Source organism: Poecilia reticulata, chromosome 4, assembly GCF_904066995.2.
Source record: "Poecilia reticulata chromosome 4, P_reticulata-male-v2, whole genome shotgun sequence".
Classification (NCBI taxonomy): Eukaryota; Metazoa; Chordata; class Actinopteri; order Cyprinodontiformes; family Poeciliidae; genus Poecilia; species Poecilia reticulata.
The window spans coordinates 12,021,990-12,036,946 of NC_088833.1; the positions used below are offsets into that span (position 1 = coordinate 12,021,990).

A 14,957-nucleotide genomic window follows, 5' to 3' on the forward strand; every position below is an offset into this window, starting at 1 on the left:
AAAATAACCATAACGACCAAGTTATCTTGCGGCAAGAACCAAAAAAACGTATGAAGTTAATAAAAACATCAAATATATAAGTAAACATAGAAGATATATAATAAGTCAGTAAGTAAAATAAAATCGACATCAATGTTGTGTTTTGTGAAATTAAGTCATCAATGACGCAATCATTATGCGCGCTGCGCTAGGAGGCGGTGGCGGATGCCTCTTCGAAACAGAAAACTGTCTTTTACCTAGGACTTGGTTTTCCTCTCATCCTGGTATGAAAACGACTCGTAATTGAACAACTAAGCGGTGTGACGACTGTTCGTTTAGTTACAACATAGTGAAGTAGCTGAGAGAGCTGTGAGCTCCTTGATAAGTAAACAAGCCTGTTTTATCAGGGTAACAGCGGCTAACTGATGCTAGGTCGCTCCTCCTGACAAACACAATGCTGACTTTTTTTTTTTTTTTTTAGAATATTTGAGCTTTAATTTATGAGTTTGTAACCCATCGGCTTGTCTGTTTGTTATCCAGTCTATTTGTTAAGTGAGCTTTACAAACTACTCATGCTTGGGATATAACAGAAATAATTTGTATCGGAATGATTAGACGTTATTTTTGGTCTTAAGTTTGTGAGGAGGAAAAAACTAGATTGATGCAGTTTTTCGGTCGTAAACTACCGTAGATGTCGTTTAATAGAAGCTGTGGCGCATAAATTAACATGGAGATTGTTTACAGTTATCCTCCTATACATAAGGTTGACAGCCATTCTTTGTTGATGCTGGAATGTGCCATCATTGTTCCGTCAGGCGTTGCATCACCCACAAATGGATTTTTGTACAGTTATCTAAACCAGTGTTTTCCAACCCTGGTCCTCAAGGCAAACTGACCTTCATGTTTTAGATGGTCCCCTGCTTCAACGCACCCCATTCAGATGATTGCAATTCAGCAAAACCCTTTTAGTCAGCCATCAATTGAAATCATGTGTGCTGAAGCAGGGCAACATCTAAAACATGCAGGTCAGTGTGCCTCGAGGACCAGGGTTGGAAAACGCCGATCTAAACCACATTTACGTTATGTAGTTTTTAAAATTTAAACAGCAATGTCACAAACCGAGATGCACCAGTGGTTTGAGTGTCGTTTTTAAATTGTGATTAGAGTAGTTTCATTAGCTCTGTATATTGACTCCCTCAATCAAATAATTGAATTAAGGTCTTCCAATCATTTCAATGGCCACAGAGCTTTTATAAACATTTCTCAAACAATGGGTCACTCTCACTGCTGCAAGATGCACCTGTGCAATAGGGTGTGTCAAGAAATCTACTCAGCTTAATATTCCAGTCAGTTATTAGCAGTATTCTAACCAGAGATGGGTAGAGCACCCCAAAATTATACTTGAGTAGAACTACGTCGACATATTTTTACTCAAGTAAAAGCAAGAAGTATCCTTCCAAGAAATTGTTCAAGTAAGGGTTAAAAAGTATTTGCTAAAATGTTCTGAGTAACTGAACATAGCATTTGATGAAATGTTTATAAATGAAATGACCAGACAATGAAAAAATATAAGACTCAGTGGAAGTTCTGGTATTTTTAAAAGTAAAATGAAAAAATAAAGACACTGCAAAATAACGAATTCAGCCCAATGTTCTGTTTTTGTATTGAACTAATTCGCACAGGAGGTTGTATGTATATTAGAGGGTTAAGGTACTTCCAGTGACAATTTATCCTGTTCATTTTATCTTCTTAATTGATACAAATGATACAACAGGCTCAGCAGAAAGAAAATAACAAATGAAGCTTGTTGACAAACACGAGGATTCACACTAATGCAAACTGTATGACTGCGTCTCATGCATGCTGGCTGAAATGTTTCTGTTTGTCATTCAGCGAAGTTGCTCCCAGTGGGTAGAGTATCCATATGTTTTACTCAAATAAGAGTAATGACATTTCATAATAATATTACTCAAGTAAAAGTAGTATGGTTTAGTTAAACTACTCCTAAAAGCACATGTTACATATACGGGGCTGGAAACACTTGCAGCGCCGGCCATCATCAAGTTCAAGTGGCGTCTCGATCAGCGGAGACGTGATTTCTGAAGTTCCAAATCAATTCAGTGGATACGTCGTCTAGGTTTGGCTGTTGCTAGTACAACAGCTCTTCCCTGACTTGAACCTTGTCAAGTGAAAAGTTGCTTTCCGGTTGTGTTGGAACAGTTTGGAAAACATTACTGCACACTGGGGCACAAGCTGATACCTGACAAAACACCTTTAGGATGAATTAGGATGAAGACTGCAAGCTTGACCTTCCTACCAGTGTCTGACCTCACAAATGTTCTTTTGACAGAACCATTTAAACATCCTCATAAATATGCCCATAAACCTTGTGGGAAGCCCTTCCAGAAGAGCTGCGTAGGGCGGGCTGACATGTTAAACTCTATCTGAATCCTTGTAAAATGCTAATTTGCCGTCAAATTTCACCTACATCTCTTCAGTTGTTGACATAATTGCTCTTTGTCTGCCTAGTTTGATGTTGTGATACCAGTTAACCCATGATTATGTACTGAAGCTTTGTAAAACTCAAGTTCAACTTCCTATTCCAGTATCGCTAATTGCACAAGTAATTGGCGATACTTGTGCACATAAACAAATATTCCATTTACATCTTCCATTTTTTAATCTAAATAACTTTGAAAAAGGAAGTTCACTACATGTAGAGTGTTTTAATGAAAGCTTCCCCTATCTCTCTTATTTCACTTTCTCACCTCTCCCTGTCTTTCAGCTAAAAAGCAGCTGTCAGGATGCCAAAGAAGTTCCAGGGTGAGAACTCCAAGGCGGCCACTGCCAAAGCCCGCAAGGCTGAGGCCAAGGCAGTGGCAGACGCCCGTAAGAAGAAGGAAGAAGAAGACGCCCTCTGGCAAGAAACGGACAAACACGTACTTAAAAAAGAGCAGAGGAAGGTGAGCAGAGATGTCAAATCATAGTTTACACCCAAATTCATCCCGGGACGCATCTATCGTCTTTCATTATTCAAATCAGCCCTTTCCCCTTTTTATTTGTTTAAATAGTGTGTAAAATGACGGTTGCCCAAAATGTTAACTTGCCAAATCTGAAGTGTTAAATTAACAACCTGAAGACACAACCTCCATTATAAAACACGGTAGAGGCAGGAAGAGGGAAGCCACCGGGAGTTGATGGGTATATAGACACCAGACTTAAATTACTGAGGGATTCCCAGACTTCAGAAGCACAGAATCAAAGCTGAGAGAGACTTGCAGCTGTGTTTGCTGGGGGCGATGGCTCCTCATTGTTTTGGCTCAGGAACATTTAATTGCAATTCAGACCACACTTATATCTTAATTTGTTAAAAGTGTTGAAAACCATCTGTCTACTTCATTCTACTTCACCGTTATGCATTTCACTGTGTTGGTCTACCCAGTCGAATTCTAACAAAACGACCTGAGATTTGTGGTTAGTATTATGACAAAATGTGAGAAGGTGCATCATGTATGACTACTTGCACAACAAACCATATATGAGCAAATGACGCTCAATAGTATTGTTTTATAGGAAATATTTTAAGGATAACCATTTCGCTTAATTGCAAATATTTATTAAGGAAGCTCTGGTTTGTTGCGTTGATAAAATAAGTGTAAACACTTTCTCTCTTCCTCCAGGACGACAAGGAGAAGAAGCGGTTGGAGCTTCTTGAGAGGAAAAAGGAAAACCAGCGGCTCCTGGACGAGGAGAACGCCAGGATAAAAGGAAAAGCGCAGAGGGAGGCAGCAGCTGGTGGAAAAGTGACTCGGGCTCAAATTCAGGACATACTTCAAAATGAGGAGCAGCAAGAGCTGGAGATGAAACCGAAAGGTAGCAGTTGGTTTAGAGATCCTGGACCACATGTGTTTGTGTAAAATAAAATGAAAACCCTTCCATCCATACAGAGAAAAGCCACCTGGATACTCCTCTGGAGGAGAATATTAACAGAGTCATAGCTGAAGAAGGAAGTGTGGAAGCCCGAACAATCGAGGAGGCCATCTCTGTGCTCAGGTAGAAGACGTGTGGCATTGTGATGTTGCCGTCATTACGGAGGTTGTTGGCCGTTTGTCATCATTGACTCGTGTTGTTTTGCTGTCTCCCAGCACGGGGCCGGAAGACCTGGACCGCCACCCGGAGCGGCGGATGAAAGCTGCTTTTACTGCCTTTGAGGAAGCAAACATGTCCCGACTAAAAATGGAGAACCCCAACATGAGGTTGTCGCAGCTAAAGCAACAGCTGAAGAAAGAGTGGGCCAAATCTCCTGAGAACCCTCTGAACCAGCGTTTTGCCTCCTACAACTCGAAGTGAATTCATTTTTCACAGTGTCGCTTGGAAACTCTGCTCGCTTAGGCAAATTAGAGACTTTGATTTGAAAAACTAATAATTTCACTGAAAAAAAAAAAGTGTCAGTGATGATGCTTCATCAGCAATCACCCGGTTACACCCTATCCTGTGCCAGAGGACTTGACTCTTTTGTTTAATTTAGTAGTAAGAGGAACTGCTTTTCATCTCCCAAAATAACAACTGTTTATCATGTTTCTGAACATGGCCTTTAATGAGGCAACTCAGCATCTCATTAATTAAATGACTTATTCTTTAGCCCTTCTGGGAAGGTGGGGAACCAGATGTTTTGGGAATAACTTATTAAAGTTCACGGCTGAATCATCAACATTTTGTGTTTCTTTTTTTTTTTTTGTCTTGTCTTTTTTTTGTGATGCGAAACTAATAGGAAACCAGTGCAAGTCATGTCACATTTGTTTTCAAGATGAAGGATGAGTATAGGTTTATATCCAGCTTACATAGGGCACACCAACCATTGAATTTTAGAAATATATTAGTTAACGCTACGTTTTGTACACTAGAAGTTTAGTTTGCCAAGCAGATTGATAATTTAGTTTGTTTTTTTTAAATACAGAAAAATAGAAGCCTTTGAAGCCTTTTATTGAACTATACGTACTGACAAAGATTGCTAACATTTCTATCTCTATATTCTCACAGTGTATTTTAAATGGACAGCAGCAGTTGCCTATAAGGATGCTGGTTATTTCATATCCAAGTCAAATTTATTTACAAGCAACAGAAGTTCTGCACACATGAAAATTCCAGTAATGCACTAAGAAAATAAGAGAATACAGGTAAAATATGGTAAAAAAAAATACAATAACTCAGCTATTCTGTTATAATATCAATGTCAGCACAATCTTAATGTAAAGGTTTAGGTGAAGTAACATCACTGCCCTGTCTTTAATGTTTTAGGAGTGTCACACATTGGGATATCTGACTGGTATGGAGATCCTTATCGTTCAATGACTGACAAACTATAAACTGATTTCTCTAAAGAATGGACAGTCTTTGCAGCGAAGCAAAAACAGATGAAATGTGGTCTTTCTTGAGATGACCTGTCAGAGACACATTTTGGACAGGCTATAATAAGAAAAGGGGAGTATATTGAAGTGTAAAGTTTGTGAGATATGAGGGAGTGAAGGACTTTCACAAGATTTTTAAAAAAAAAAGAAATGCCTTTAACAAGAGCCCTAAGTATGAAAATGTTCATGGTCAGTGTAAAGTCACTACCTTTATTAAGAATTAAAAAATGCAAGTTTTTTTGTCTTGTAGAAACTTCAAGAAAAAAAGCCTGGGAAATCAAATGCTGTTCATACTCGCCTTTCTTTGCCTGTCTATTTATTCAGACCTGAAAGAAGATCAAAAATAGCTTCATACTTTTTCCAATTTTTTTCAGAACCCTTGTAAAATTTCAGAATTGCATTTTATATGACTTGTTAAATATTGCTAAGTTCACATTGTTGCTAATATTTTGGGTCAAAAAATAAAAAAAAACACAGTTGCTGTTTTATCTAATACAGCAGCAGATAACTTACTGAGTTACTGACACATCAAGCAGCAGACTTTACAGGTTTGTATGAACCTAACTAAATACAAGACGGTAACATTTTTAACAGTTCAGTTTTATTTAGGGAACATGAATTTTCTACATATCTTATATGTACATCCGGGGTTACAGCCTGCATACTGGTTAAAGCATTAAAGACATGGAAATGTAAAAGATTTTTTTTTCGATCTAGAAAAAAATAAATTATGTTGCTTCTGCCTCACATAAAAAACCCAAACCAACAAAGATTTGGTTGAATAACCTCCACCTGAGTCAGTGTTTTTTCTTCTTTCTTACTGGTGATTTCAAACATGCTTCATTAAACACTGATTGCTATATTGGACCTGAAATTGCATTTGTTAGATCTTCTAAGGCACAGGTGACAAGGCCTTGTGCTGCATGGCATGATTCATTCAGAGCCAGGTTTAAAAATGGGCATTTTGTGCGGCAGGCTCTTGTGGCGGAAGAGATAAGAGACGTCGCAAAAGGCCTTTGAACCACAAGCTTCAATAACAACTTCAAATGACCTTTTATTTACCACTTTGCTATGAATGCTAGCAATTGGCCTTGTTTTCCCTCCCAGCCTACCTGTCTCCTTACAATTTATTTCCGTGTGATGTCCTGCCCTAACGCTGTGGTCTGATGTTACAGATTTTTTTTTTTTTCCCTCCCTGTCCTTTACCTGCACCCTCTCACTCCCCTCCATTTGCATGGCAACCCTTCATCAGGCAGCTGCTGCTTATTTCTTCCTTCATTTTGAATTCTAATCATTTCTTTCAAAGGAAAGCATCTTTAAAGCTCCTTCATCAAGTGTCCACACTGGGAGCAGGCAAGCGGCCATCCAACACCCACTCAGGCTGCTCTCCTTCTTAACACATCACTACTGTTGATGGGGCGAATATTTGTTTGCAGGCTGCTTTTTCAAGTTTGGATAGAATCGAAAGAAAAGCAGGAACGAGGTAAGAATCACCTGTAGCTGTAGAGAATTCTAAGCAATTTTTATTTACAGAGAAAAATGTTAGAAGAAACAAGCGAATATGTTTACTGTTGCCTTTAAGTAATGAGTGAATTCAAGATTCAACATTGTATTTTAAGGGAAAAAGCCATTACTTCACTGTTTTGGCATAACTCAAAGAAAAGTAACTAGCTTCAGAATTATTTTGATTTTGTTACCGTATTTTACATTTTATGTGTTTAGAGTAATACGGTAATCTGTTCATTAGTTAACATTTACAAATCATAAAGTGATAGAGTAACATGTCATGTTTCAAATGTCTAATAAATTAGAAATGTGTTGCATGGAAATTCAACTGGTGAAGCTTTTCTCAGTCTTTATGGTTGCTAAGTTTGGTAAATAAAGAAAACAGGGCACAGGGGACGGCGGGGGGGGACATCTGATTTTGACAGTTTGCTTCATATTCACAGCCTCATGTAAAGACAACCTGTAATTAAATAAATAAGCACTTTAACAACCATGAATACAAGCCTTGAAACTAATTCAGAAACACAAAGGGGTACCATTAATCTATTAAAAGATTATAACAAGTGCCTCTTGAAACATAATACTTTCTTTGAATATACTTTTGGCCTCTGCATAAAAATCATTGTGCAGATTTGTCATTGGCAAAAAGTCACGACTTCCTCACACAAAAATACTTTTACTCTGCTAATGCTTAAACTTTTTCCTTTAAACTTCTGGATTTTTTTTAAGCTTCCCTTTATTATTTGATGATAATAAATATCTTCAGATACCAGATATTTACAAACATCTTTTTTATGGCTAAAACAGGTCCATGTTTTTATATTGAAAATACAAAATATTACTTCCTCATTCCCTACATTCCCTACAACCTGTCCAAATATAGTCTACAATAATTTATTCAAAGTAAAACTTGACTTATTTGTCAAACCTTATAAACTTTTCAACAACATTTAGATATAATCAGTTGTGCTTTTATAACCACATTTTCAACCTCATGTTTACGGTGTTTAGACTCAAAAGCTTGTAACCTTTTTTTTTTGTTTTCTGCATATTTATGGCTCAGGGCATAGACACTGATTACTGATCTCAACTCAAATAGTCAGTGCTGAACGGCTTTCAATAATATTCAGTGGATTAGATGGTAAAAAAGTTTGGGAACATTTATGGTATTCTTATAATCTAGAGATTACTATAACTATTGCATTTTTCCTTTTTTAGTTTCATCAGAAGTGAATGTGTTTTTTACTCAAATGGACATCATGTCTTTTCCGTCTTGCAGAGATAACATGAGGTTGATCCTGGTTAAACCCACCAATGCAACAAGACGTCTTGACTCAACAGTTGAAGTCTTCCAAGATGGAGAACATCAGCACTGTGCTACAGGAGGTCCTGAGGAGAAGCACAATCCATTCTCTGGAAGCCCAGAGAAAGCATCTTCATCTCCTCAGAAGAGTCGCTGCTGCGCTTCATCTTCCCTCCATGAGAAGTCGAATGGAATCAATCCTCCAAGAGGCTCGGCTCAGAGGTCGCCTTCAAAAACACAGAACCTTTTACTGTCACAGCTCAGTGACCAAGACTGGCAGCTGCTTTGCGGGGAGGATCCATCCTCAGCAGGAAGAGTGGAAGACATTGTGGAAAATCCAAACCATACGGACAGATGTGGCTGCCCCTGTCCTGATGCTCTCCAACATTCTGACATCTTAAGTTTACACCCACAATCAAATAAAGAAAGTGTCCCGAGAGGCAGAACTAAGAGAAGCGTTTCGTCACCTCATACCCTGCCTTTCCTTGAAAGCACACACCCGTCCACCACTTGCCAAGATTCAGCACAGCAAACAAATCACAAAGATCTTCGCAAACCTCCTACAAACCACCCGAGGAACACCATTGTGCCTCAGTGCTCTGGCCAAGATGAACGGCATTGCAATCATCCAAAAGTCAGAAAGTTGAGCCAAGCAACTCATTCTAAGTTGTTCAACATTCCTTTAAACTCAGGTCAGTGTGCTAACAGAAATAAGAAACTCTCTGCACTCAGTTTAGATGTTAACTGGAGAGACCTTTTTGGCAAAGAACCACTTTTGGTGCAGCAGCATCAAAGGAATGACTCTCACTGCTCCTCAACTGATGATCAAACATGGAAGCCATCTGGAGAGTCATCTTTTGCACTGAAGTGCCGCCATCTTCCTTACAATCGCCTAACCAGAACGCCATGGGGAAAAAGATCAGCTACACCAGCCAGTCAGAAAAGTTTCACCTCTTTCTCCACCAGCCAGTGCAGTTTGCTTGAAAACCAAGATTTGGTGGAGAGAACAAGAGAGCAAGAAAGTCAGGTATGTTACCTTTTTTCAACAGCTTTTCTGTTTATTTAGGGCTTTCAGAATGTTTAAATGGAAAATATATAATTATGATCTTCTCACATATGATTTATGCATGCTGTCTTTGACTGCCACAATTGGCAATACACTGCTTGGTGAACACTGACACCTTATTTTGTAGGAACCCTCTCAGCATCTCATCGGATCCAAACAAAAACCCTGCCCTCCACTTCCTGACACCTTAGAAAGTGGCAGTGTCCAAAACGGGGATGCAGTGCGACCGCTCAGCAGCCTGGGCACTTTAAGCTCTAGTTTTGCAGATTTTCCTTCAGACCAGCAGCAACTTCAGCTGCTTCACAGTGCCATTCTTGAGGACGCCTTCTCCAAGGTCATCGGAGACGACTCCAGTAAGGCCAACAGTGAGAATCTGATCACAACAGAGGGAAGCAAACCACAGAAGAAGACCAAGGACATCAGCTACCGGCTGGGTCAGAGGAGAGCTCTATTTGGGAAGCGCAAACAGTTGAGCGACTATGCGTTGGTCTGTGGGATGTTTGGTATCATCGCCATGGTCATCGAGACAGAGCTTTCAAGAACTTTTTACACTAAGGTAACCTATAACTACTGAGAAAATGCTGAAACATGATTAGGTCACTCTTTTAAAAACACATGTTCAATGTGAAATATGTGCAGTCTTGCTTATATCATAAGCAAGACTGGCTTTTTTGAAGGCTGTTTTGTGGAATAAGACATACAGCTGTCTACTAAGGTTTCAGCCTCATGAAAACAAAGATGAAAGGCAAAGTTCATTACCACTGAGGCACTCAGATATGCTAATATTCTCTGTCCATTGTGAACAGGAATCCATCTATTCTTATGTGCTGAAAGGATTGATCAGCATTTCCACTGCAATCCTTCTTGGACTCATTCTGATGTACCATGCAAGGGAAATACAGGTATGATCGATGACTGTTCAACAATTTTATTGCTGCTTATGATTAAAAGCCAATAACTGTAAAATGAGAAAGAGGTATTTAATTAAGGAAAAATGCATAAAAATATTCAAGCACGGTTTATGTTCCCTATATTCACACATTTTATCCTTACGTTTTGCAAAATCATAGGCATAATGTTTGAATAACCTTTTAAACACATAAAGACTGTATAATGTGGTTGAAAATTGGCTGTGATTACAAAACACTTGTGCTTCAAATGTATTTTTAATTTAAAATCAATAATCTCTGAATTTTTGGAAATGTCAAGACAACCTGCTCCAGCTTATTGGGATGGGAAAATAATACAGTGTCACTTTGAACATTGGGTTAATCTGCTTTTTATAATCTGCTTCAAAAGAAACAAAAAAAATATAACAATTCCAGGTGACCATATTTATATATATATATATATATATATATATATATATATATATATATATATATATATATATATATATATATATATATATATATATATATATATATATATATATATATATATTTCTATTTTTAAAATCGTCCCATGGTTTAGTGTTGAATATAAACTGATTTTAATCAACCAGTTCTTTTGGATCAAGTAAAATAGATTAGATTAATTTACACTAAATTAATCTTACAATTGAGGACATTCTATTTTTTATTAACTTTGTTCATTTGTAATAGTTGTTCATGGTTGACAATGGGGCAGATGACTGGAGGATCGCAATGACCTTTGAGAGAATCCTCTTCATTGTGTTGGAGCTCCTCATCTGTGCCATCCATCCAATCCCAGGCCAGTATGTGTTCACCTGGACTGCCCGCCTGGCCTTCAACTATACAGCATCTGTAGCAGATACTGATGTAGACATCATCCTTTCTGTCCCGATGTTCCTGCGACTGTACCTGATCGGACGTGTCATGCTGCTGCACAGCAAACTGTTCACAGATGCTTCCTCACGCAGCATCGGGGCCCTCAATAAGATTAATTTCGATACTCGTTTTGTGATGAAGACGCTGATGACCATCTGCCCCGGGACTGTCCTGCTGGTCTTTAGTGTCTCCTGTTGGATCATTGCAGCGTGGACAGTGCGTGTATGTGAGAGGTATCAACTCAGAGTTGTTATAATGTGTAGTCTAACAGAGACTTTGTGTATAGTTGTCTTAAATTCTTGTTGGTGCATTTTCACGGCCAACATTATACAAACATGCTCACTAATAGTTTGCAACGTCTGCCACGACCAAAAGCTTTGACATACTTAGGACTTGTTTGTATGATTACCTTTCTAATGAGGGATAACATAATTTAAATTGTGTGGGGTTTTTGGCACAGACCTGGCTTTCAAGCTTTGCTTTTATGTTTTCAAATATTAACGTCAGACTGCTTTATACTTTGAACTTGAAAACAACCAGTTATGTTGAAGTTTCAACAATATATTTGACTTGAAGTTGAAGAGGTTGTTCCCCATCTTAATTATTCAGTCCATTTTGTGCAACAACTGAACTATTCCACAGCTTGATGCTACCATCAGAGTGTTTGTAGGTTCCAAAGCCTCACATTGGCTTCCCCACATCATACTTCATATATTTATGCCCAAATGGCTCAGCCTCAATGTCTCACCTGAGTATAGAAATTTTCTGTGTAGCTGTAACACTAAATGGTACTACAGCCCCTGCTGTTCTGTCTCAGTAGGTATCATGATGCACAAGAAGTAACAAGCACCTTCCTGGGAGCAATGTGGCTGATCTCCATCACTTTCCTGTCCATTGGCTATGGAGACATGGTCCCTCACACCTACTGTGGGAAAGGAGTTTGCCTCTTGACAGGAATTATGGTGAGAAGAAATACATTTTTATGAGTACTAAAATAAATATCAAACTTAATCTTTGGGTACAACTGAAAGAATCTGTTGTGATGCCAACCGCAGCTCTTCCTCTCCACAGGGAGCAGGTTGTACAGCTTTGGTGGTGGCTGTTGTTGCAAGGAAGTCAGAGCTCACAAGAGCTGAAAAACACGTCCATAATTTTATGATGGATACTCAACTTTACAAAAAGGTCTGTTTGCACACAATGCTGCTTATTTCTTGGAGAAAAATCTTTTTCCGTCACAAATATTGTCCGTTTTTTGCTTTAGAATTGAGTTACCATTTTGAAATGAACATATTTATCAAACTTGTTTACACCTACAAAGTACCAAAATGAAATAAATGTAAGTCATAAAAAGACAACCTATGCCATTTTAAAACTGCTGCCGTGCTTTCTTGTTCATGTGATTTCCCTTCTCAGATAAAAAATACAGCAGCAAATGTTTTAAGGGAGACTTGGCTCATCTACAAAAACACAAAGCTGGTCAAAAAGATTGACCACGCCCGTGTGCGACAGCACCAGCGGAAATTCCTGCAGGCCATCCACCAGTAGGCATCACTATTTGTTTGAATTTGTTTGTCTCCCTCTTGAAGTATTACTAGGCACTTTTTAAATGATAAATTCTGTCAAGATAAACTGTACATAATCTTAAATCCATTTAAGACAAATGAATGTTGTTGTTTTTTAATTCAGACTGAGAAGACTCAAAATGGAGCAAAGGAAACTTACTGACCAAGCAAATACTGTTGCTGATATTGCAAAGGTTTGTGTAATCTCTTCTGAATTATGGAGGAATACACCAGAAAACTATAATCAAACTGCTCTTTTGGATGAGCAGTTTACTTCCATTTTATTCATTTAAAGCCTAAATATGTTGGGACATCTGTTTTGTTGCTCTGAGGGTCCAAGCTTAGCTGACATTATGATATAATGCTGAAATGTTGGACACAATTGACATATTGCATTTTATTTTTAACTTTAGTGGAGATCCACTGAGGTTCTAAAGACATAATGCTCAAATGGCCAAATGACAAATACACCTAATATAATATAATATTTGAAAACACATAGTTTTTGAAGAATTCTTAAGTTTTAGCTCTCACTAAATTATTTTTATGAAATCCAGCATAATTTACATAAAAAAAAGAACAGAATGTAAACCAAAACTTGTTTTTTCTTATCTGCATAAATAGTTTACTACTGCATCTATGCTGACTAAGACATAAGAAAATATCAAAAATATTTCCAGATTGCTGTACAATCTCTTTGCTGTGTTTCAGACTCAGAACATGATGTACGATCTGGTGTTAGACCTGCAGCATCGAACCGGGGAGCTGGACAGGAGGATCGTGGCTCTGGAAGAGAAACTGGACTCCATCCTTGTCAGAGTGCAATCGCTACCAGTTGTTCTATCTCAAGCAATAGCAAAACTACAAAAAGATTTCCTGGATGACTTAGCCTGCCGCGTTCACTTCCTGTCGTCCTCTCTGAGCTCGGAGTGCTGTTCAGCACATCCCAAGCAACTTTGTCCTGGATCAAGCACACCAGAGACGCCGTACAGCTGAGTTTCTCTGAGTTTCCTAATTTTTCTTATTGGTTGGAACTGTACCAAAAAACATGATTATTTCCCTTTCGGGGTGGAATAATAGGCCTGTTTATTTTCGTCCGTGTGGATGAAAATAAATAAATTGATAATAAAAAAAACATTGTTTTGTTATGTAGCATTTTCCTGCCTCAGGAAGGTTAACTTTGTACGTCTTTTGCTATTATTCAGTAGCTGAAATCCTCCAGCAATTAAAACGAGACACTGCAGGTATTGAATGAAATCTTGAAAAACATTAATATCTAGAGGTTAACATTACATATATTTAAACTCAAGAAGTAAATAAGGATTTTTTTTGTGTCGTAAAAGTTCAAGATGTCAAGTTTCCAATGTGGTTCTTTGTTCATTTTCGAGAAAGGTAGATATTTTATGTAAGGATCAATGTAAGCATATTTATTTTAACACACACAAGAAGTGCTCTTAGAAACCAAAATACTCTCCCAGAACTGCTCTGTTGTTCCAGCCTAAATCCAATGCCTGTGAATATCAGGATATTTATATGAGGGGCCCCTCATATATTTACACTACTCTTGTCCATCATTCTTACCAAAGTGTTTATTAATTTCTTGTTTTGTTTCATCTATAAATGGCTTTTCCTAAAATGTAGCTGTTTAATTTTAGTGCAGTTTGGGGGAACTTAGCAAAAGTAAATAGTATGAAAGCATTTAACCATACTTTTCATTGCTTATTTTACTCTCATTTTGTTTTACTTATCAGTTTGTGAAAGAATAAAACGAGATATTGCAAAAACGCTTTCATAATTATAAGGAATTTTGGTTTTGTAAAATATAACTGAAAGTGCAAATTAATATAAATGTATTTGAGAGTATATGGAAAAAAAACCAAAATCTATTATGGATTAAATTCATATATTGGACATTTATGTTTGAAGTTTATAACAGTTTTCATCTTAAAGAAGAGCAGTATTACAAAAGAGACTGGTGAATGTTTAAAATAGCCAGAGTTTTAAAGTGGGCTTACTATTCTAATCTTCTATTATTTTGTTTTCAATAAAGAATATTTACATTCTGGATGGTGTTGAGTCATTATATTGCAAGCAATGATAATGTCAGATGTTTTTTTTTCTCTCATTAAATTGTTAGATGTCTGCTGTTGCTCTGATGTCTAAACTCTCCTACATATGGCTAACATCTCATTTCAGGCCTGTTTTGTTAATAATTTTGTAAATTTATACAAATGTGATGTGTACATATCTGTTAGAATATAGCTATCATTTGTAAGGAAAGATACAGTCACTCACTGCATGTGATCCAACAAATTAGACCATAAAGATTTTCTTTTCATTTCC

At 37.6% G+C, this 14,957-nt stretch overlaps 2 protein-coding genes across 4 annotated transcripts; both read left to right on the forward strand.

The window, feature by feature from the left end:
- Positions 1-125: 125 nt before the first annotated feature.
- Positions 126-4,690, forward strand: ccdc124 (coiled-coil domain containing 124). The gene is made up of 5 exons (XM_008406767.3): positions 126-263; positions 2,765-2,942; positions 3,660-3,852; positions 3,927-4,032; positions 4,125-4,690. Exons 2-5 carry the CDS (start codon positions 2,784-2,786, stop codon positions 4,327-4,329), a joined length of 663 nt encoding a protein of 220 aa, XP_008404989.1. The 5' UTR covers positions 126-263; positions 2,765-2,783; the 3' UTR covers positions 4,330-4,690.
- Positions 4,691-6,317: 1,627 nt separating this feature from the next.
- Positions 6,318-14,679, forward strand: kcnn1b (potassium intermediate/small conductance calcium-activated channel, subfamily N, member 1b). 3 transcript variants are annotated; one of them, XM_081606223.1, is made up of 11 exons: positions 6,318-6,870; positions 8,173-9,223; positions 9,390-9,818; positions 10,069-10,164; positions 10,867-10,979; positions 11,115-11,285; positions 11,870-12,014; positions 12,124-12,234; positions 12,466-12,593; positions 12,739-12,808; positions 13,326-14,679. In XM_081606223.1, exons 2-11 carry the CDS (start codon positions 8,180-8,182, stop codon positions 13,608-13,610), a joined length of 2,592 nt encoding a protein of 863 aa, XP_081462349.1. In that variant the 5' UTR covers positions 6,318-6,870; positions 8,173-8,179; the 3' UTR covers positions 13,611-14,679. The 3 variants fall into 3 exon arrangements, with proteins under 3 accessions (XP_081462349.1, XP_081462347.1, XP_081462348.1); XM_081606221.1 differs by having other exon boundaries at positions 10,867-11,285; XM_081606222.1 differs by having other exon boundaries at positions 10,867-11,285; positions 11,873-12,014.
- Positions 14,680-14,957: the final 278 nt, after the last annotated feature.